We start from the raw sequence: 24,790 nt of genomic DNA, 5'->3' as shown, positions 1-24,790 counted from the left end.
CGGATCAGTCCATCATTCCAGTCCAATGTGTGGACAGACTTTGAATAAAGTCATGTGACCATCCAGTGTCTAGAATGTTCTAGAATGTTCCCTTTGGATTCTTTGGATGTGGAAAAACAACAGTGGAGAACTTTAGGAAACCAACATGTGAATGGATTTGCCATTCATTCTAGTTGACTTGTTTGTTAGGAGACATATTTCATTTAAACTTGATGATCTGGAAAAAATCCAAGAATCTGGAAAACTGTTTAGTATCAGGAATTTCTGTCTGAGTCTCACTGCTGGAAGTTTGGATGAAGATGATCTGGATCCACTTTAGGTCAGAGAATCAGATCATTTAAAATGAACCAAGATTGATTAGGATTTAGATTGACAACCACCAATTATGATATGAACTGAATCGTTGGTAAAAATGAAGCGTTAAACCCCATTGAGAGAATCATTTCAAGTATTTTCTTTACATGTTGTCACTAAAATAATTAATATATAGTTGACTGTTTTGTTGTAAAGTTAGGATTGCATAAAAATGAACTTTTTTCTTTTCACTACTGAAATCTCTGATTTTTTTTTCCATTCATTCTAAACTTTTCAATCTGACTACTTCACCAGGTGAAGAAACACAAATGTGCATAGGAAGGAACGGCGTAGCGTGGTCATGCATCGTTTCCTGTCCAGTCAATCGTGGCGATTGACCCGATTCCAAACCTACAGACAGACGAGCTTTCATCCCCGTAATGATGCAGAGAACAAACGCCACAGGGAAATAAGGAGAAAGATTTGTTGTTAGTTAACAACTTGTAGTTTAAACTGACATTTGGAATTGATCGCATCAGGCCGAGCACAACAAGTGCAGCCATGCAAGCAGCAGTTCAAAGCTTTAAAGGATTCAGTAAAGAAGAAAGAGCCGATCGATGAGATGTGTGCGCGTGACGATGAGCCACGCGTTTGTGAAAAGGACTTGGAGGGCAGAGCCGACCGTCTCGCGTGAATAAATAAAGCCTGAGCGCATTCACAGAAGTATGTTTAAGGACAACATGGAGGGCTGCAGGTATCGCTGCCATGCTTATTATAAAACTCCTCAGAATTTGTCTGCATGTGTTTTCTGAAACTACATTGAATGGCTTCAGTAGAAGGGCGTGCAGGTGGCGGTGTGTCTACAGATGTACGGCTGTTAAAGCCAGGACTGACATTAATTTTTCCCATTTTAGGGCAACATTTCTGTGTGCTCAGAGGGCGAGAAGGCTGTAAAATGGAGTGGTGAAAGCTCCTGTTCCATTTCACTGACTTGCAACAGGAAATGATGATGATTTAGTGCAAAACTGAACAGCAGCCACTTCTCAAGAGAGCTGTCAAGAGACCCCTCTACCGCTCCTTGAAATTATGCGGCTGCAAAAAAAAAAAAATCAAAAAAAATCCCCACACTGGATTTTCTCACATTTCTGCACAGTTCCAACCCTGACCAAAGCACAGAGGCACAGAGCCGCCGGGCTGCAGGATGTTGGCTTCATTCAACTTTGGGATGGTAATTGAGCGGTAACAGTCACACTTTTTTGACAAATCAATCAGCTAAATAAATAACCTGCTGCTTTCTGGTTTTTCTATTTTCAAAGGTACGCTGCACCTTTTGCTTTTTACCCGACTTCATTCACAGAGATGATTCTAAAATATATTCATCCATTTTCTTTGTACCGAGGTCCAGTTAACTATAGGGACTAACAATTAATCAATGAATTGATTTATCCAACTAGATCCATCCATCTGAGGCAAGTTGTCAATCGAATCGACCTAAACCATTTTACAATTGTTTCAAAATAAAATAATGGATTATAACAATAATGGAAAATACCATTTAAATTTAGATAATATCCGATACGACCATCCAGTGTCTAGAATGTTCTAGAATGTTCCCTTTGGATTCTTTGGATGTGGAAAAAACAACAGTGGGCTGAACTTTAGGAAACTAATATGTGAATGGATTTGACATTCATTCTAGTTTACTTGTTTGTTTGGAGACATATTTCATTTCCACTTGATGATCTGGAAGAAATCCAGGAATCTGGAAAACTTCACTGTTCAGTAGCAGGAATTTCTGTCTGAGTCTCACTGCTGGAAGTTTGGATGATGATGATCTGGATCGACTTTAGGTCAGAGAATCAGATCATTTAAAATGATCCTAAATTGATTAGGATTTAGATTGACAACCACCAATTATGATATGAACTGAATCGTTGGTAAAAATGAAGCGTTAAACCCCATTGAGAGAATCATTTCAAGTATTTTCCTTACATGTTGGTACTAAAATAATTAATATATCACTGTTTTCAGAGGTATTTCTGTCTGAGTCACACTGGTTGAAGTTTTGGCTAAAGATGTCCTGGATCAATTTTAGTTCAGTGAATCAGATCGAATCAGATCATTCAAAATTAACGATGAATTGTGTGACCAACCACAAATCCTGATATGACTCAAATCGCCGTTTAAAGGCAATGGTTGCACCCCTACCAGGTCTTAACGTCAGGTGGTGCATGCAAGTTGGCAAATCTGTACGGGACACACAGGTGTCCGTATGAAATATCAAGGTCGTAGACACCTTTTTAAGACACCTTTTTTCTCTGCAAATCATGTGAACTGCGCAAAGGGTCCGTTAGTGCTGTTCACATGATAATTGTGCGCAGCCCGGCGTTTAGAAATGATTAAAATTAAACAGAGAGTAGTTTGCGTGGACATCCTACAGTCGTCTTATGGGCAGTATTTGTTCGCCAGTGCCAGTGTGCACACCTTACTAACAACTAGAGTGTGGGGTAAGGACACTGTACCACAGCATTATAAGTGCGTGTAACTTACATTTTCCTTACAAATACCTTATGATACACTTACCACAAATACAGTAATGCTACAGTCCATTTTCTTAAGGTCTTAAGGCGGCCGTACCAGCCTCAACGGAACTGCAAAACCCACCCGCCCCCCTCATGAGCCACAGCCACACCTCTACAGCAACCCAAAACCTGCAGCACGGGTCAACTCCTGTCCACCTCCATGTGACTAAAGTTTAACAATATTTTTCAAAGAAAAACATCAAGGAACGAAACTGGAACAGGGAGTAGACACCCTGCTGATCAAGCAGATTCAAACCAATGGACCAGACGATGACGGGGACCTGCAGGCTCACAGGTAATCCCATCTGATGACGGTGTGGATACTCTGGACCCGTCAGCAGGGGGGTACAAGGGGCAGATCTGTCCAAACTGCATAAAGAGAAGCTCGATGATTGATCTGTCAGTGAAAGTCGGTCTCCAACAGTAAGCAGCCTGTTGTTTTCTGGTCTTTTAATGCTTCAGACACATCCAATCACGTCTCTTCTCTGAAGTTTATAATTTACTTGACATTTTAAAAAGCTGCAATGTTGCAAATTGAGGTTAATTGTGAGAACATGAATGCATCTCAGATCCGTTTGTGTCATTTCTGCAGCTTGTGTTTGGGCCAAAGACACTTGGGCTAATTAGGACGAGCTTTCTGTTGTCGTGACTGCTGCGCAATTATGCTGTCAATACTTTAAAACATGGCAATCTTTGTGATACCTTGTGCTTTAGAAAAAAGATAATAACACAGTTCTCTCTGATTGTCAGATTCAAAGAAAAGCCTAGACCAGCAACACATCAATCGGCCGATACTTTCCAATGCAAACAACCTCAGAGAAAGCTATCGGGAGCGTGTTTGCTGATGGGGGAGCAGGTCAACACATGCGTTTGTGCTCGAGGTAAATCAGCGGTGAAGAAACGGGGCACTTTGGACTTCCCAGGGAAGTCATCTAGAAAAATCATTCTGGGTCAGGGACTTCTTCTCTGCTTCATATTTGACCTTTTTGTATGTTGGCTCAAACATTTGGGAATATTTAAACACAACATTGATACAACATTTTACTTTCCTGAGCAGCAATCTCAATTTTTTTTCAAATAGAAAATCTTTTAGCTGGATTTCTGCCAACAGAGGAAGTGATAGAATACCTTTTTTGCATAGACAATTGTAAAAAACAAAGAAATAAAACCTTAATGAAAAAAATCTTTTATTAAATTATTTTTAAAAAAATTCTGGTTCCCGAACATAAAAAGCGGGAGCCCACTGCAATCATCTTTTGATCCACTGCAAAAGCGTTCCCAGTGGTCTTTTAATTATGATGAAGCAGTTTTTAGCCAAAATAAAATAAAAATAAAACAGTTTTTTTGCTAGGACACAGTTTCTGCAGAGCAGCATGAGTTCGTCAGGAATTCATTTCTGAGTTGTGGGCGGGACAGTTACTGAGAGCGCAGTTTACACACCCTCCCGCTAGCTTACAGCCCCTCACAAGCCCAACCTGACCTGAAGTGGAAGCATCAGAGTGGAGCCGAGCTGGGAGCTTGTGGCCCACACAGCGTATTTTCTACTCAACAAATAAGATTGAAACATCTTTTCTTTTGCCTGCTCCTGATTCGCAACCATTTCAACAAAAAAAAACAGTTTTTATCTTAATTTTCTTTCAATATGTCCTCCATGGTGAGAAAAATGCAACAAGAACATGGGAGTGGGTCATTAACACGCCATCACAGCGCCCTGCTGTTGTTCAACCAGTTCCTTTAACGGCCAACGGTCTGATTGTAACAAACCCACTGCTTAAGCACAAGTTCTTGCCTTTAAAGGACGCTCCAGTAACTGCAGGTAGATAAACTTAAAAAAGGCGTGGCCTCTGCTGGCTAACCCACTTCTACAGACAACTCTACTGAAAAGGTGTAAACACGTGCGAGATAACCGACAAACTGCTTTGCAGAAGCATTGGAGGGCTGGCCGATGCATCGAGTCATCCTTCAAAAACATCCACAGCAGAAATGCTAATGCTAGCTCCTATTTTTTCCTTCTTCCTGCAGTTTGGATTAAAGCTGCCAAATTAGTCATTCGGGTCACTGTGGAATCAAAGCCCCAGTCTGCATTGGCTGTCATGCTTTTCATTTTGGACTGAGCTTTTCCCCTCAAAGCAACCGCCAAGAAAACATGTCGGTGCAGTTTTTGGAATGTCACATTCTAGAAGAAGAACTGCATGTGTGTGTTTTTAAAAGATGCAGCAATGTCTGCAACAAGCTCGGAGACAGGAGCTCCTTCTAACAAGCCTGCAGTGAGGCGCCTTGTGACAACTGGGTTGTTTCGCGCGTCGGTTGGGGAGCTGCAGAAACGCTGGTGGGGGTTTCTGTGCTGGGAGAGCAGATAACGGGATGGCGCCACCTTCATCTGTCCCCACAGGGAACGTGGCACGGCGAGCGCAGGAGACCCGGCCGCGAGACGGAGATTAAGACAGCAAGTTGGAGCGCAGACGAGCAAAAGATGTTCCGTTAATTAGCACCCCGCTCCGCCCCCGCATCACAAACAAGGCAGCAGCCACAGAACCAGCAGCAAACTGGGGCGAAGCACGCTAAGTTTAGGCTGGCGCTCATCAGAGCTGAATCAGTGGCAGACAGAGCACCTCAAAAAAAAAAAGAGCCGTGGGATTAAGAGCAACTCTGAGGGAGGGGTTTCCTGGATGAAGGCGGCCAGGAAGTAAAATGTCAACAAATAGAACAGAAGGGGTGGATGGAGAGCACTATAAAAAACTATATAGTGCTCCTATGTAGAGCCCTGAACTGAAAAAGTAATTTGGACACCATGCTAACTACTATTTATTTATTTTTTTAAACGGCGGATATGATGTCACCGATTTCACAAAGTTAAAATCTAATTAATATGAGCGTTTTGTGACAATTATTTATGAGTCCACTGTCTTCTGAAGATAAAAACTTTGATGGTTTATTTAAAAAATACATTTAAATACATTTTTATTGGCAAAAATAGTTCCGACGCAATGCATTGTGGTCTATATTCGCCGATCTAGTGAGGATCTAGTGAGGACGTCTGGGAAATTTTGAGGGCTCTGGATTTTGGAATTATAGATTCAGACAGCACTAGAAAATGGAAAACGCTCTATATGGTGAGGAGGGAAGGAATTCGGACACAATCCCAGAGAAGATGGAAGAGGATTTGGATGGAGGAAAAGGACGGACAGTGGCAGAAAATAAAGATAAATGACTGTCAGATAAAAAAATATAAAACAATAGAAAAAGACTTTTCTGTTTATCATCTGCTTCTGTTCACATAGTTTAGTACAATAGCTTAAATCGAGTGTTCAGATGCTGACGGGTGTACGTCCAAAACAGCAGAACCAGCAAGAGGCTGAAAAGTAAAGCAAAAGGATCGAGATGCATCGCATTGTTCCAATAATTTTCAATCCAAACAGAACAATGGACGGTAAACACGTCACGTATCCATCTACACACCCCTTCATTGTCTAGATCACATCGCTCTTCCTTTACATGGCTGCAGGATCAATGCCATCAATGCCAGGTCAGTACTCCCTAAACATGAACGAAGGCCTGCATGCTTCCTGTGGGTGGCCGGCGCGCTCAAAGCCACTGAGGGAAAAAACATGCACGTGGGGAAGCTGGGGAAACACTCGTGTACTTTTGGTGTTGCTCATTTTTAAAATCGATAACACATTACAGAGGGAGAAGTAGAGTTCAAACAGCAGGACTCAGAGCTGAAGAGGAGGGCGAACAGGCATCTGCATGAGAGCACGCGACAGAGATGCCCAGCGGTCCTGGAAACAGCTACTTTTGCATTAAATGTGAGCGGATTGAAGCCGCTTCCACAGACATGAAGGACGCGGTCCTCTCTGCATGCATCAAGAGTTTAGTTGAAAGAAAACACACAGCTGCAGCAGACTGAGACAAAGACTGAATCATTACAGATCTGTAAACCCAAACTATGTCAAGCATTCATCTGCAACACTTTGAACCAACCAACACCATCCATACCTTTTAGATGATCCATTCCTGCAACCTCTACACTGTTGATTTAGTTAAACACAGCTTAGACTGGGTCATAGATCCCCCATCAAGCTTTGTGTTCAGCAAAACCCACTCATTTGTAAAGTAAAAACAGGCATCCGTAGAGATATTCAGGGTTAGGGCTGCAAGATATGAGGAAAACCTGCAATATGCGATATTAGGGATCAATATTGCCATGACGATATAACTTGGGATATATATATTATTGCAATTTTTGCCGTCTTTTGCGGTATGCATTTTGCACTGCTTGATATTGCAGTAACGATAAATGTGTGATTTAGTGTGCAGGCCTATTCAGGGCTCCAGTCAAGAGTTGAGATGGATTATTTTCGTTCTGATGAGTTTCCTGTGGGAGAAAAACTAGTTTGCAGAAATAAAGGGAGGCCTTCAGCAGCTAAAGCGAAGAGAAAACGACACAAACCACCGATAGTTTTTCCCCAGGATCCCGGAAAAACGAAACCAAAACAATAGATGTGCACTAAAACTGTTGATTTGTTAAAGAAAACTTTCACATAAAATTGTAAAATAAAGATCATTTCAGGCAGCCAAGCCTCGTAGCTTTTCATCCTGCAGAGCTTCTTTCAGGCAGACCAGCGGCGGCCTCTCCTCCAACCCTTCAGCGTTTATCTCACAATTATAAAAAAATGACCACGTTTCTACTACGGTGGCCCTGAAGCGTAAATCACATCAGCAAATCACTTGGTGCAAAAACATTTTAAAGATCACAACAGCAATTACAGTTTTTCTCCATTGGTTTGGCTCATTTCTTGAAACAGAAATTACATTCTGAAAACTCTAAGATCATTTGGCAAAACAGTCTTACAGATCAGCACAACACAATAGCTCACTTACAAAATCTAATATATCTCCCAAAACTGTTCACTCATGCTTCAAATCTAAATTCCTTTCCCATGTAAAGAGTCAGTGCCACCAGAATGGCAAAGATCCTTCTCAATTTCTTTGGCTCATTTCTTGATCAAACCGGACGTTCTCAACACTCTTAAGGCCCGTACACACCTGGACGAATATTCGCCAGGCGTTTTTCAACACGTCTTTTGTGTTCACACCCAGGCGATTTTCGCTGACGATGAGCCGAGCGAACATGCAATTTCATTCCCTGACATTAGATGGCGCTTAATGTAGAAACAGAAATACTCCTGTACACAAGGTGGCGCTGCGCAACTTTACGCTTCTTAAACTCGCTTTTCACTCAGAAGAAGAGAGCAAGTATTTACGCGCTTGTCAGAATCATACAAAGAAAACATGAATATTTCTAGCACCAGTAGCTCTAGCTCCAGTTCCAGCGATGAAGAAACTTTTGTTCTGTTGAATGATGAAAGACGACGGAAAAGACGCCGATTTTGGGAACATCCCATAGTTACGAGAAGAGAAGAACATGGGGAGTTTTATCGACTGGTATAAGAGCTGAAAATGTATCATGAGTGTTTTCTGGGATATTTTAGAATGTCCGTCAGTGAGTGCATCTTCTTCGTCTTATTTTTTCGCGGCAGTGTAGACGCTACTTGGCGTATATCTTCTTCGCCGTGACATATGTGTGCTCAGCAAGACAGTTTTGCGTTTGAGCGCCCTCAATTTGTCCTTTACTGTAACTTCAGAAGCTCCAGACACGTTTGCAAAAGCGCCATTCTCATTGGTCGTTTAGTTTTTGACTCGGCGCTTCAAACCAAAAAAACGAACCCGAGGCGTTTTTTTAAAAAATGACGCTTTGACGCGTGGCGTTTTTCGCGTCGGTGTGCACACTCACATTGGTGCCCTTTGTTTAGTCACGAGTAAACGTCGGCGAATATCGCGCGCGATATTCGTCCCGGTGTGTACCGTGTTGCATAGGAGAAGTTTAAATAAATGAAACAATAAAACCTGGCTTCAATTAAAAGACCTAAAAACACACATTTAGTACTTTTCTCAAAATAATGTGGATGGTTCGGCACAACGCCATGGTTCACCTGCAAAAGCCATTTCTCTCCCAAAACAATTCACTCGTGTCAAAACTAAATTTCCTTCTCATTTAAAAAGTCAGTGCCTCCAAAATACTTTATCCCTTTGGCATTGTGTAGGCACTGCAGGTCAAAATGATTAGATGTTTTGCCACTGTAGCAGAGGACCATTGAAATATCCCTCATGTACACCTTTCAGTCGTAGCTCAGTCCATTATTGACAATGGTTACTGTACTGTTTTTGTATAGCCAACAGAATACAATGTTGTATAAAACTGAGAAAAAGAAAAAGGATTTTAGGGTAAGAGTAGCCTCTTAGGTTTAACAGCACACATTGCACTCATACTGCCAAGGAAAATGTAACCATCATCATTCACACACATAAAGTAACTTTATGACTTTAAGAAACGGCGTGAATGTTACACCCATCCCCTGCACTGATCTCCTGTAACATCCTCACACGCAGCATCCATTGCATGGAGCAGGGACCTCTGATCGTGACCCTGATGCTCAGACACTCTCCACCTCCAAGCGGAGAAAAACTCCTCAATAGGATTGAGGAAAGGAGAGTAAGGTGGAAGGAACACTATGACTTCGTTAGACAAGTTCTAGTTTGACCTGACTGTCAAATGCTGTAATAAATGTATCAAATGTTCCAAGAGATTCATTCATATATCGCATTTATGGTATTATGTTCTTGATTAATTTTGACAATTGAACAGACTATTGTGCATGTGATGACTTTCACAATGAAATGAAATCAGTTTAGATCAACAAGATCTATTCACTTGGAAATTGTGCTAAATGAAAGCTACCTGTACTTAATCACTTGCAAAGATGTACTGAGATATTGAGACATGTACTAAGACATTTGCAATTTGATGAAACTAATGAGAAATGCTGTTGTGAACAACTGCCAAGTGGTTTGAAGGTTTGTCCACGTTGTTTTGAGAATGTCATTTCTGTTTCAAGAAATGAGCCAAACCAATGGAGAAAAACTGTAAATAAGGAGAAGAAACATTTAAAAAGAACAACATTGCATTGTAGAAATCACAACTAAATTGCAGAAACCAAAACCCAATTCCAAACAAAATAGAAAAAAAGACAAAGGAAATGCTTCAGAGAACAAAAGTAATTTCCAGAAATCCAAATGAAATGTTAAAAATTAGACGAAGTAAGAAACCAGTAAAGGTTGGTACTACGGGACATCACTGTTTGGATGAAGACGTTTCTTTTAAACAGGAAGTTATTTGGCTGTTTGCTCAGCTGGACAAGTTTCTTTTTTTTAAAAAACCTCCATCATCTTTCCTTCTTCAAAAACAGTCAGTGATTTCCCATAATTACTACTTTTTCTGGTTTATTATTAGTTTCATTTTCTTAACATTAAATTTTGATTTCTGGACATTACTTTTGTTTTCCAACTTATGTTTTTTCTGTTTTGATTTTTAAAATGTAATGTTCTTGTTTTGCTCTTTTAATTCTAATCTTTAAGATGTTTTTGCGTTGAGTAATTAGTCGATACTATTTGCACTTCAGGGCCACCGTAGTTTCCTAACTTTGTATCTGTTTTGTTGACATAAAAAGGTGTTTTTCTCACTTGCAGTCTTTTCTACCATCCACACTTCTGTCACTGCATGACACTGATCAGATGCCCTCATCTCTGCATCTCCATTTATTTTTAAAACTATAAAGTGTGGTGGAATTTGGTGTGAAGCTCCCGTTTTGCTCTCTTGTTGTCGTATTCTTCATTCACACTGTTTCCATGCAGTAATTAAAAAATATGCGTTTGTGTTTCTCCGCCTGCTTTGGTCACATGACCTCCTCCATCCATGTGTGACAGCTGCTCAAAACCACTCTGACAACAGGAACCAGAGCAGAAACCTGCTGCCTCAAGGGACAGTTTATGCACAGCAACAGCATCTTAATGAACTCTGAATGTTTGCTCAAGTCAACAGCTTTCCAATACTCCGCCTTGAAACTTTTCCAAAGCTCCCTTTTTGTTAGATCCCAGCTGCACTAATTCAGTTTGACCTCATCTGGATTTAGGACCTTTGTGGACAGAGTGAGCCTCCAAATCTGTATTTGAAAAAGTCTGATTTCATGCTGAATGGGTGTGTCTGTGTCATACAGGATAAAAGAGGTGTGGCTGGATGGACGGAACCCTACCAAACGTTTATAGTGCAGGAAAAACATTTGGATGCGGCGTCCTTACTGGTCTTACCTGAAGAATGTGACAAAGAACTGCACCAGATCCATGAAGTTACTGTGCTGGGAGAAGGCAATCTGTCAAAAAGAAGGAGAAGGAGCAGAGAGGACTGGTTTTAGCTAAACAGATCAAAAACTTTGACCGACAAAAAGGGAAAGAAAGTCCAGACATACAGCACACACACGACCTGCAGATGCACATTCATTCTTAATCCGTCTTTGATATGATTGGACTTTTTGTGCAGGGAATTGATGAGAACACAGACTTTTTTTATTATCTTGATGGTACTAAAACCCTTCGCCACAACCAGTGCGAGAGCTGTCTGCTCATCAGACCCGACACACGTCGAGGAGACGGCTGGCTGCCCAGCTTCAGCCCCTCCCATCCGGCACACGCGCCAAAAACCTTCTCCGGATTTATCAAAAGTGCAACTGCTCCAGCAGCATCCTGTCCTGATCTGGGTTGCTGGAGGAAACGCAGGCAGTGGCCTGACTCTCACACCGCACGCCGGCCTTCCAAAGTGCCATCAGCCACGGCCCCACACTGCCCCTTTCTGCCCGTATGGGGGTACTACAGGAGCTTCTGCAGACCCTTTTTGGGACGTGAGTCATCACAGGATCAACGCTTTCTTTTTGGCAACACCAGAAATGACATGAAATAAAAACAAGGAAATCCCATTAGGTGAAGTACATAACTAAATATAATCATCCAATTCTGGTTGATTGATTAATGGATTTCTAAGAAGATGACTCACTCCTGTTGTTTGAGAACAACTATCCAAAAACAGGAACAGTTCAGGACTTCCAGGCTCACACACTCTTTTCTCTGGTTGTCCGGCGGGATAAGACGACATGAAGAAAGTGTCTGCTGGAAATGTTTCCCATTAGATGCATATCCATGAACTCTAGGATTCAAGGTCACTTTTGGCCTCATGCGTCTTCAGGTGACTGGACTTCCTCTCTTCTAAAGAAAAGGCCGACCATCCTGTGCGGGCGAGATCACCGCCCAAGTCAGGCGGTGAGTGTTCACACAGCGAAGGCGTGTTACTGCACAGCATAATCTCAAGCGTCATCCTGTTTCAGGTTGACAGTGGCGGAGCGAAACCCAGGTGATGCCCCCGCCATGCGCCCAGCAGAGGCTCTTCGGGGTCTAAACGGATCTCACAGCAGGTCTGTGGCTTTTTGGCCTTAAGGACTTCTGACAGCTTCTTCTGACAGCTTGACATGCAGAGAGCAGCTGAACGGCTTCCAAAAACACCAAAAGAGCAGCCGTTCTCAATTATGACGAGTGGGACGCTTGATAACCGATGCAGCAGGTTACTGTGGAGGCAAATCTACAACAGAGTTTTAGGGCCCCCGAAAAAAAAGAAAAAAGTTAAATTACGAGATTTAAAGTCGTAAATTTACGAGAGATTAAAGTGGAAGTGATCTTAGAGAGCAGACCCACTAAACTTAGTAGAACAGGTGAGCTGAATGTTTATTGTTCCAAATGTTTGGAAGCTCATTTGTTGGATTTACGATTTATTCACGTTTTATTTATTGATGGGCGGCTTTCAGGATCTCTGCAGCCGTTGATGAAGACATTAGTGTCCCTGCAGCTGTTCACTTCAATCCTTTCTTCCTCCATGAAACCAAGATCTCTACGTCTGTGTTATGCATCCGTCTGAGGAGCAGCACTTTCTGGCATTTTTAACGTTCTAATGCTAATATAACAGACTATTTTCATTCATCTTTGTTGTTTTATGTTGAAACGGGACGTTTCATCTGGAGGAGGGGGCGTATGTAACACTGTTTACCTTCAGCTTTGGTGTTCTGTGCATGACAGGTTCATGACGTAATGAGACAAATGGACTTCTGGGTAAGTGAATGAAAGGGAAATAAAGGATTGGTCCTCTACACCCAAACGTGTCTCTGAGCTCCTTATTTTACAGATGAAACTCCGCTTTACCGACACCGAATGTCGGAAAGACGGCTACGCTGACGACAATCTGACTCTGAGTCGCCAAAAGGTTCAGAATTTCTTTGTTTTTTAAACCTATCCGTAAAAAAAGCTGCAGAAAACGCTCTACATCTTTCATCTTCAAGCTAAGCTACGATAAACAGACAACTTTGCTGTATCAGGTTGAATCTATTTCGACTCTATAATCTTGACGTTCCGACTTCATTCTCACCATTTCCACTTTAATCCCAACATTTTGACTTTGTCTCCTTTAAGTGAGGAACAACAACAAGAACCTATCCTCCAGAATTTTTTTCTCACCGTGACCCTAAAAACAGATTATATGACGTTAATTGCTAAAGTATTGTCCGTCCGTAAAAAGGTAAACAATTTCAGTCTGGAGTCTGGAGCACACATGATTGTGCTTGACCACGAAAGCTTTAAAGTCCGGTTGCGGGCTCTACGTACAAATCGGGCGTTCGTTGAACAAGGGCTGAATGTTCAACCGGTTGAAGGCTTTCACGCTAAATCGCGGCACTGTGACCAATCAGAGACTCGGATTTGGAGTGGTAGTGGCGTGTATGTAGCGTTCCTTTTCAGAACACGGAAGTGTCAACCCTTGTAGACAGGATGACAAAGGAGAAGTGAATAATTGCGGTTTGTGTCTGGCCAGATTGATATATGACACCAAGACAGACATTTATAGGAACAGAACTGTGAAAACAAAAAGCTTGGAGCGAGATGTGTGGGATTTGCACCGCTTTGGCATTTCGCTCCGAGCCTCCACCTCTTGTAGGCGGTGGACGAGCGCTATTAAACAGTTACAACACCAAAGAAGAAGAATCCCCCCTCTCTGGCACTGGTCCGGTGTGAACACCACCGACTGAAGGCGCATTCATGAAACCGCGTTGTCGAACGCAGCTCCACCTGTGATTTGTTTGCTCATTTCCTTGCGCTAACATTAATGCCTCTCTTGATATTTCCATTCAAACTGGCCAAACCCAGATCAGCAAACGCGGTCCAGGACCAGAAACGACGGGGCAGCGCCGTCCGCTGAGCTCCAGCTGCACCATGACGAGGTATTAAATTCCAAGCTGTTTTAATCTCTCCCATATCACGACGTGTTCACTAAAGCACGGAACAGGAGATCACAGCCCTTCGGTGTAATTAGTCTGGGATTTGACTTTAATTACCAACATCATTCAATTCAGATCCATTCTTCACCCGGGGGGGAAAGAATGTGGGGGTTTGAGGAATCTTGGCTGACGAGCGTCGCTGCAATTTTCCTCTGCACTGATGATCCTGGCTGCCAGATGATGAAGTCGTGACATAATTCCATTTCACCATTTCAGTCTGGCAGGTCTAAATGATGAAAGATTTGCTCCCCGGCATGTTGTGAAAGAGTGGTACATTCCAAAGCTGGGGTTTGCAAACAGACGGCGCACTGCAGGCCGTGCACGGCCCTAGCTCCGCCTCTGACCATGTGGACACACCAGAGACTCTCTGGCAGCAACGTTGACGCGGTGTGTGGACTGACTGAGCTCTGCAGAGAGGGCTTAGCTCGCGCACGGCCCACTCTGAATGCAGCATGTGTTCCAACTTTAAATTCCTCTTTGCCCTGGTTCCTTCTCTGCTGCTGCCTATGAGCAGCTTTCCAACGCTTCCATCTCTGCCTGCCGACAGCAGAGGACCCACCGCCTACGATCGGCCACGTGCCTGAACTACTGAAGGCGAGGAAAAGTGAAGGGCGTGTTAGTGAGAAATGTGCTGAGATGAAGAATATGGAAGGTGGAGATCTTCACCTCGCTGATGAAGACAAACTCCTTAAGTGCGAGGTGAGAAAGAAATGACCTGCGCACTTCATTTTTGAGAACAGGCGTGATCTTCACATCCCGCCCAGCAGTCAGAAGATAATCGGGCCGGAGCCCTCCCAGAACCCTGTGCTTCGGAGCTGCTGGACACCTGGGGTCGGCTTCAGCCGCTGGACCTCAAGGGGCAAAATGGAGGCGGGACGCGGGGGGAGGGGACGACAGAGCCTGCATGGGCATCCAGTCAGATCACTTCCAGAAGAGTTTGTGGGGGGCTCAGAGAGAGTCGGACAGCTCCTCGGCATCCCACAGCACCTGACGGGCCCAGCAACGCCGCCTCCATAAACCAGGACGCTGCAGCTGCTGTTGGCGATGCATATGCAGCTGCATGCACGGTTGGTCCTGTTTTGCAATCGCAAGTGTTCATTTCCACGAGCGACAACAGTCGATATTAGTGCAATCTTACACAAAACTATGGCTGAATATGAATTTACTCCCGACCCCTTTGGCTTCTCCCTATTGCTCCAATTGTATGGGCATTTAGAGATGCAGTGCTGTCCTAACCTGCTTATTTTAAGGGGGAGCTGTAGAGACTAGGGCCTGGGTTTGCTGGTGGGGGGGACCCGAAACACATGTCCTCACGCGGCTGTGCTCTGACGCAAAAAAGTTTACATTTAAATGGAAGCAGGGCTCTAAATGAACATGAAATGCGCGTCCAACAGATGAATTAGTCCCATTCGCCGCAGCAGTTGCTGCTTTCAGGGGCTGCAGGGAATTTCTAGCTCCTACTGACCTCAGCCAAAACATACACTCACTTGTTGCTTCACGTCATTGTAACTCATTGAAATGACCCAGACTCACAACAGACACACACAATAATGCAAAACAATACATATTAATGTCTGCATGTTTTTTCTATACATGACATTTTTGAGGGAAAACAAAAAAACAAAAACAAACTGATTTTAAGTAATTACTTTATTGTTTCTGTCTAGTTTTAATATTTTTTTCTTCTGTAGTCCACTGAAAAAAACAAAGAAATGACCATGACGAGAAACAAACATTTGATGAAAAGGCGATGCTTTAAAGAAAGGTACGTGTTCATAAAAAGGTTCAGAAATCACAAATTGTGTCAGATAATAATACAGAGGCTATGAGCTTCTCCTTCCACACCATGAACACGGCCGAGCCACCGCTACCGCCACGAAACTACATGAGCGCTGCAGGCCGAGACAACCTTTGACCTCTGCGTGTGAAGAGGTATCGATTCAGAGCGGACCTGGGTCTGTCACAGAACGTGGGGCTCGCTGAGCAGATACAAAGCATACCTGGATCTTGATGGGCCAGGTGAAGTTGCTGACATAAACGAAGAAGGTGATGTTTGGGTTGTTGCGGAAGTCAAAGTTCTCGTTGGAGAAGCTGTCTTTGAACTCCTTGATGTTGCTCCGCGACACGATGGGAATCTCCTCTCCGGCCTGCGTGCCTGCTGAAGGACCAGGGGACAAGCAGGGAGGACGGTCAGGCCTCACGATTACTGCTGTGGTTGCTCCACACAAAATAGTTTGACCGTTTTTTTAGTGGGAATGAACCTTTTGTTAAATGTCTGGCTCATTCCCTTCCTGTCTATAAGTGAAGTGCTGTAAGGATGGTGGGGAAGCTGCTTCAAACTCACCAGTAAAGCTCGTTGCCCAGGTGATGTTCAGGTTGAAGTTCTTGGAGGCATTGATGAACATGTCTAGATCCCGGTTTGCCTGACGAGAAAAGCGAAGATGCAGAAAGGTCAGTTTTCCTCTGAGGGGAAACCCGAGGCGGAGAGCGGGGAAAGCGCATGCAGGTGTTTGGAGCCGCACAGAGACTGGAGCTGTGTCTGCAGAGACAGACGGGCCCTGTGCTGCAGGTGAGGTCATGTTTGCACAGCCAAACTACATGAAATGTTTAAATAAGAACCCCCGAAGGAAGCTGCATTCATCACATCTGCTGAAAGGGAAAATAGACAAAAAATAAATCAAAAAGAATCCTTTTCAGCGCTAAAAGGACTGGAAACAGGAAAAAGTATGAGCTCGAGCACGTTTTTTTAAGTCATTTTTCATGATTTGGCTTTAAATTTGCTTCCGTTTTGAGGCTTTTTGAGGCTTTGTCAGAGGGGAAAAACACCATGAATGACGCCTTCATTTCATGCTGCAGAGGGAACCGATTGAATAAGATTTGGTTTGATGAGAAATCATCTAGAATGGGCCAAAAGCAGAACTCTGCAGTCACATACAGGCTGGGCTTCTTTATGAGGCCAAGACTCCCAATAACCAGCAACCGACCAAAAATGGAAGAGGTGAGCAGTAACAAATACTGTCAAAACCACAAAGATGTTAGGAAAAAAGGCTTTTATTTACACTCAACAAATATATAAACTCAACCCTTTTTTGCTCCTATTTGTCAAAGCTTTCTGACGTTTTGTGCAAACTGTGATTCAGTGCTTGAGGCCTGGTTTCAGCCATTACTTTTTTACTCTTACTTGAGTAAGTATTTGGAAGAATACTCTTTACTTCTGTATAAGTAGTTTCATTTTGAGGTGTTGGTACAATTACGTGCAACCCTTGAATACTTGTTTGGTGACATTTTAGATAATGTCAAAACCTAAGATTGGGGAAAATTGGAGGCTAAATGAGTCTAAAAATGAAGGATGCTTTTGAATCTTCAACAAACAGCTGCTGTGCTGCCCTCAGACGTACCTCTTCAGGTGTGGCCACAAAGTTAATGGCTGTGTAGTAGCGGTCATCCTCCTGCGACAGGCTGAAGGTGAACTGGTAGTCGATGAGGAGCGTGTCTGAGGAAGAGGAACAAAAAAGAAAAAAGGATTTCTATCTACAGATTCAAAGTCACATCTAAGCTGGGGAATATCTCACCCTCTTTGTAAATAAAGACTGCGTTATGTTTTTGGTTGGATCTGAAGACAGTGCAGTGTTTGGGTAATGGAAGTCATGAAACCATTTCTGCAGCACAGTGAGTCAGGAGCAAATCCTCTTTTTTCTTCCTTTCATTACCCCAAAAGTTCCAATTTCCAGTCTCTTTTAGACTCTATCGACCTGCACAGGAAAATGAATTTCCTTTGTCACTTAGCAGTCACACCGGCTGCAGTTTTCTGGAATTGCACGATCCTTCTCATGCTGGCAACAATGAGTGCAACAGAGAAACTTCTTCTCTTTGCTTACTCAAACTTTTTGAGATGGATGACATTCAAAAATCTGATCCCTGGAACTGGGTTCAATCAGACCTCTTCCTGATCAGCATTTCTTCCTCTACGTATAGTTTTGGGTTTATTTAAAAACATTTGATAACCCGACCCTAACCCTGTTTCCTTCCCTGGCTTGAAAAAAAAAATGCTTCATGTATGAAATCAACGCTGATGCAATCAACCGCTTTCAAAATCCAACATGTCAAATGAGAAAACCCTAAGAAGCACCACACTTCAGGCAGTAAATGAACGCAACCAGAATGGATGCCGTCACTTTCGGATGGTTAACCTCCTCAGAGCTTTAATGGATCTGCTCCATTTAGAGTGATATGAAACAGAAATGAGTAGATTTTCAGAGGCCTGGTTTCTCATTTACTTAATCAGTCAGAAAATTGCTTCATTTATTGCATTTAATTTGAGGAATAACAGATGAGACTGATTATTAATATCTGGTAGCTTCCACAGATATCTGATGCGGGGGGGGCAAACACACACATCCTTTCTACGGGCGGAGCGACACACCTGAACGCCTCATTGTGTTTCCTGATGGCTTTAAATCTATAAATGGGAGATTCCCCACAACCATCAGCATCAAATCTCCCCTCAAATAAAAGCCATTTTTGTCATTTGAGGATGAATCTCTTAGCCCTTGTGCTATCTTATGGGGTCCAGATGACCCCACCCTTACATTGACGTGTTCTCCATACCATGACAAAGATGGATAAAGGTGGAAAGATTTCATGTAATCCATGGACACCAGTGAAGATCACAAATCATTGAAGAAAAAAGGTTCAGAGCACTGTCTAGTGGGTCTAGATGACCCAACTCCCAATGCTAAAGTGCCTAGGATAGCACAAGGGTTAAGATGTAGACAACAATTACATATATAGTGGGGCAAAAAAGTATTTAGTCAGCCAACAATTGTGCAAGTTTTCCCACCTAAAATGATGAGAGAGGCCTGTAATTTACATCATAGGAAAACCTGAACTACGAAAGACAAAATGAGAAAAAAAATCCCCCAAAAAAATCACAATGTCTGATTTTTACTTGTAAAATATGGTGAAAAATAACTATTTGGTCATCTACAAATACGCAAGATTTCTGTCTCTCCCAGACCTGTAACTTCTTCTGTAGAGGATCCTCTGTCCTTCACTAATTACCTGTATTAATGGCACCTGTTTGAACTGGTTATCTATATAAAGGACACCTGTTCACAAACTCAAACAGTCACACTCCAAACTCCACTATGACCAAGACCAAAGAGCTGTCTAAGGACACCAGAAACCCAATAGTTGACCTGCACCAGACTGGAAAGACTGAATCTGCAACAAGTAAGAAGCTTGGTGTGAAGAAATCAACTGTAAGATCAAATATTAGGAAATGGAAGACATGCAAGACCACTGATAATATCCCCCCATCTGGAGCTCCACCAAGATGTCACCCCGTGGGGTCAAAATGGTCACAAGAACGGTGAGTAGCGAAGGCCAAATTGACGTCTCGTGAAGCACTGACCAACTTCGGCCCAACTGTGCTGAAACCAACACTTGGCAAGGATCATTTAAGTAAGAAATAGTGACATCTGCTGGTTGTCTGTTGTTAATGCATCCAAGTACACATGCAGGCAAAAGCTCCTGACTTTAAAGCTCAGTCTATGTTGGTCTTTTAGAGAAATGATTGATCAAAGGTGTGTAATTTTCATTTTACCTGGATAATGCTATGCCAGCTAATTGATGTGACAAATATGTTGCATGGTAATATTTGCTTTGGATATACAATTGGCAACATGATCATCTCCACTAGTGATGAGTCGGGCGCAATTGAAAGGGGAGCGTCAACACAAAAATGGTACTGGGAAAAGGAGCAAAATGTGGAACCATTTGACTTTTAAATATAATAAAAGATCATAAAAGAGTGTAGAGTGTACATGGAATAAATTCCATATAAAACCAGCTCCACAGCAGATGAAATGCTAATGAGTCTTTTTTTTTTGGCTTTCACAATGTAACTTTTATTCTGAATTGTGGTTCCAGTGTTTTGTGTTGATTTGCTTCCCTTTTTTTTTTTTTTTTTTTTAAAGGAGAAATAAAAATGTAAGCAAATAAAAGTTGAATTGTAAATAACTGGTTTTGTTTTTTTTCTTTTACATTATTTATTCATGTTGTGCATGATCCTATATTAACAAATTAAAGAAAGCAAAAAATAGACGTAAAGAGCCGTTTGAGAGCCCAAAGAGGCTCTTTTTTAGTGAACTGACCTAGAACAGCCGAGTTGCTAAAAGGAGCCGGGATTTCCATCACAAGGGACCCACACTGGCAACAATGTTTGCTCTGTTAGAAAGCCTGGCTAAAGTGCTGCACCTATTTGTTAAAACCACGGGTCAAACAGCTCCACCATTGACGCATTTCAATGTGCTAAAACAAGTGATGCGACATAACAAGGCTTTGTTTCCATTGGTCACATGATCTGCCGTCAACTCCAATCAATACTGAGCGACACTTCCAGTTTAAAAAAAAAAATCAATGCCGGTGAATGGTGAACAAAAATCCCAAAACCACACGGGGGACCCAGTGAATGACCTGGGACCAAAGTAACGAAGGCTACCATCAATGACGCACTACACCGCCAGGGACTCAAACCCTGCAGGGCCAGACGTGTCCCCCTGCTAAAGCCAGTACATGTGCAGGCCCGTCTAAAGCTGGCTAGAGAGCATTTGGAGGATCCAGAAGAGGATTGGAAGAATGTCCTAGGGTGAGATGAAACCAAAATACAACTCTGGTAAAAACTGTACTTGTTGTATTTGGAGGAGAAAGAATACTGAGTTGCATCCAAAGAACACCAGACCTACTGTAAAGGAAAGCATGAATGGGGCCATGTATGGTCAGATTCTGAGCGAAAAACTCCTTCCATCAGCAAGGGCATTGAAGATAAAAACGTGGCTGTGTCTTTCAGCATGACAACCATCCCAAACACACTGTGCGGGTAACAAAGGAGGGGCTTGGTAAGAAGATGTCAAGGTCCTGGAGTGGCCTAGCCAGTTCCCAGATATTAACCCCATAGAAAATCTTTGGAGGGAGTTGAAAGTCTGTGTTGCCCAGAGACAGCCCCAAAATATCTCTGCTATAGAGGAGATCTGCATGGAGGAACGGGCCAAAATACCAGCAACTGTTAATGAAAACCTTGTGAAGACTTAACAATACAACAAGTACTGAGTTGAATGTTTATTATTGGCCAAATACTTATGTTCCGCCATAATTTACAAATAAATTCTTTAAAAATCAGTGAATTTCTGGATTTTATTTCTCATGTCGTCTCTAATAGTCGAGGTATTCCTATGATGAAAATGACAGGCCTCTCTCAAAATTTGTAAGTGGTAGAACTTGCACACTTGGTGACTGACTAAATACTTTTTGTCCCACTGTATTAAAAGACTGTATTAGTTTACAGAACCAGTGGAGTTTGAAGACAACTTTCCATTTGGTCCAGGTGCAAATTATGGAGTAAAATACACTGCTCAATAAGAATACAGGGAACACTACAAAAACACATCCTGAAAAAACAAGAGACATGATGTCCCAGATGTGCTCAGCTGGATTCTGGTCTGGTCCATTCTATCACTACCTTTGGCTAGCAGAAACTGCTGACACACTCCAGCCACATGTGGTCCAGCATTGTCTGGATTAGGAGGAACCGAGGACCAATCACATCAGCATCTGGTCTCACAGGAGTCCCAGGATCTCATCTTGGTGCCTACTGGCACTTAAGCCTCCTCTGGAGAGCACACAGAGAGCTCTGTGGCTCCAAACTGTTACTGACACACTGCCAAACTGCCAAGTTGGACGATGTTGGAGGCAGCAGAATGTCCTCCACGCCGTCTCCAGACCCTGGAGGTCAATTTGCCGGGCTCTGGCAGTGCTCCTCCCGTTTCTCCTTGCTCAAAGGAGGTGGTAGTGGTCCTGATGCCGGCTGGTTGCCCTCCTCCACATCTCCTGATGTACTGGCTTTTCTCCCGGCAGCGCCTCCATCCTCTGGACACTACCTTGACAGCAAACCTTCTCGCCTCAGCACGCATTGACGTAGATCCTGCATGAGCTGCCCCACCTGTGTGGGCCGTCGACGGCGTCTCGTGGTACCGCTGGAGCGACATCATTGTTGGCGTTAAAAAGTTTTCTGTGGTCACCATGTCCAGAACCACTCCTGTACTGGAGGGTTTTGCTGATCGCCTATTATGGTCTGTTCCACTTCCACTAAAACATGTGAAACTGGCCGTCAGTCAGTGCTGCTTCCTGATTGGACAGTTTGATTACACAGAAGTGTGATTGACTCGTTCTTTAGATGTCCCCCTTATTTTTTTGAGCAGTGTATTTTGTGTTTGGAATTAATCAACCTGAAATAAACAGTCTGTAAGGACGCCATGGCACGTTCCTCTGCTGCAGGATTGCAGAACTCCCTCCTCTGAGGGACATTTTGTTGAAAAACCTCAACAGAGTTTTCTTTGATAAACAGATTTGTTCCTTTGCTTTGACCAGAGCCAGACCTCATTGTGTTTTCTTTTTGGCAACCATCAGAGCCTCAAGTGAGGTTAGTCACTGAAATCCCACTTACAGTAGCAGGTCCCTTTGAGGGGGTTGCCTTGGTAACGACTCTCCACTTCACACCTGAAAGGAAGGAATTGAAAATAGAAGAAACAGGAAGAGGGAAAAACAGAAAAGGAAGAGAGAGGTGATGAAAAAGGGCTGGGCTTCACTTCAGGCCGTGAAGACATTCAGGCTATAACCTGGGTCCCCGAGAACGTATATATTTATAAGAAAACAGCTTCATTTCTTTTAACAGGTTCGTTCAAAACTGCCAATGATGATGAGAATGGAGGAGTGTGTGAAGCATGAGAAGGCCAGTGGAATCAGACTCACAGGTGGCATCGGTCTCCTTTGATACCCTTGGTGGTGCAGAAACATTTGCCATTGTTGGGGTTGCACATGCTGGCGTGGCCATTACACTTGCAGGCTGGAACAGGACAGGAAGCAGGGATAAATGGAAAGCTCACACACTTGGAATAAAAACCATCTTTGACTCAAACTCTGTGTTTGATTGTGAGCTAACAGAGTTCAGGCACTTTGACACAGAAATGTTGGTTTGCTACGAAAACAAAAAAACTTGGTTTACAGACAGGCTCATCAGTTGACGGAATCTTGCTGTGTAAACTGTGTTTTTCACAGAGAAAACAGTTTTAAGGTGGAAATGACATCTCACATACGGTAACAGCATGGAGGCAAGAAGCTCAATTAACCTGCTGGCGTGATTACTTTTTTTCCTGGGTTGACTGACTGTCAATTCTTTCACTTCCCAGAGGAAGGATTTGAGGACTCACCGAAACAGCCCACATTAAACAGAACTGTAAAAGGCCACGCAGTAAATGATGTCGAGTGCAGGAAAACTGACTGGTTGCTGTAGTCAGAGACTGACACTTACGCTGGCAGCTGCCGCCGTTGGTTGGGTCTCCGTAGTATCCAGAGACGCAGCTCTCGCACTGTCGGCCGGTGGTCAGGTCCTCGCACTTCTCACAGACGCTCTCGTTGACGCACTGACTGTGGCCATTACACTGACACGCTGCCAACCAAGAAACAAAGCGGTGCATCTGAGCGCAGGGCATTCTGTAAAAGCTGGGAAGCGTATGTGATAAAAAAAACACAACACCTTTCTCGACATGAAAACGTGTCAGGAAGGGTGTTATTTGTCATGTGAACACGACAACCTACAGCACTCAGATTGTCACAAACTTCTTCAGATGGAAGAAGTGCAGAGCACTTTGCTTTGCATGACTGCATCTCCTGTCATACCAGCATCTGAGCTAACCCTCCGGACCCCGCCCCTTTACCTGGACAGTGGATGAAGGACCAGTCGTATTTGGCCTCGCTCGGACACATGCTGGAGTTGAGAGCTGGATGGGGGCTGGCGGGTAGGCCTGGCTGGGTGGAGGGGGCCGGGACGGCGGTCTGGAAGGGCCCGCGGTAAGAACCTTCGATGCACTGGCCTTTGCCTGTGTTGCTGGGGTCGGTGCACCAGCCGCAGCCCGGCTGGTCCAAACACTGCCCACATGTTCTGTACCCCGAACAGTTTTCCGCTGCAGCAGAAAAGAATGTAATCACTTCAATGAAAAAATAAAATAAAATCTTCAGAGCAAACATCTTTCTTGTTTATTTTTAGCCAAAAAATGTGCAAACCTGTGCGGAGCACGCAAGTCACCCGCAAGAAATATCAAAGTAGTAGATCGCTTAGAAAACCCGCACAGAGAAATGCAAATTGTTTTCTAGAGGTATCTTCCAGATGAAAAGTTACAGTAAACATTTATACATCATTTGAGGGTAAGTAAGGGTGAAAAACGCAAGATTCAGGCGCGTAATACAGATTTATTCTTTTTTTTCAATCCCTGCCAAATCCATCGGGTTGTGCAAGGAGCCCGAAAGTGCTGTTCACGTGATCCGTGCATGCTAAGGAAATTAGACCCACAGAGTGTAGTTAGTGTGGACATCAGGCATCCTATAGGCATCACTTGCGTACCTGCACACCCCGTTTGTGAAGAATTTGCATGGAGTCAGTAAAGATCCAATATTCACACCTTACTAACGACCAGAGTGTGGTGTAAGGACGACAGTATCACCCACCCATACGTCTACATCAACTCCTGCGGTGCCTGACGTGTCCCCCTACTAAAGCGCGTCCATGTGCAGGTCCGTCTTACAAATAGTTCACGA

The 24,790-nt window shown here is 43.3% G+C and overlaps 1 protein-coding gene across 4 annotated transcripts in view; it reads right to left on the bottom strand.

Moving 5' to 3' along the window:
* atrn (attractin) overlaps window positions 1–24,790 on the bottom strand; it is a 143,473-nt gene that overhangs the window by 65,546 nt on the left and 53,137 nt on the right. For 3 of the 4 annotated variants that reach the window (XM_023951771.1, XM_023951773.1, XM_023951774.1), the window contains exons 18-25: window positions 23,914–24,159; window positions 23,508–23,645; window positions 22,949–23,042; window positions 22,644–22,696; window positions 17,539–17,633; window positions 16,485–16,563; window positions 16,141–16,298; window positions 11,082–11,143 (exon numbers count right to left, since the gene is read on the bottom strand). In XM_023951771.1, coding sequence (XP_023807539.1) covers window positions 11,082–11,143; window positions 16,141–16,298; window positions 16,485–16,563; window positions 17,539–17,633; window positions 22,644–22,696; window positions 22,949–23,042; window positions 23,508–23,645; window positions 23,914–24,159 — 925 coding nt within the window. The remainder of the gene's footprint in view (window positions 1–11,081; window positions 11,144–16,140; window positions 16,299–16,484; window positions 16,564–17,538; window positions 17,634–22,643; window positions 22,697–22,948; window positions 23,043–23,507; window positions 23,646–23,913; window positions 24,160–24,790) is intronic. The other variant, XM_023951772.1, reaches the window with a different exon arrangement.

The sequence above is a fragment of the Oryzias latipes genome, chromosome 22, assembly GCF_002234675.1.
Source record: "Oryzias latipes chromosome 22, ASM223467v1".
Taxonomy (NCBI): Eukaryota; Metazoa; Chordata; class Actinopteri; order Beloniformes; family Adrianichthyidae; genus Oryzias; species Oryzias latipes.
Note: the sequence above shows the minus strand (reverse complement) of the source record. Positions and strands in the feature narration are given on the sequence as shown.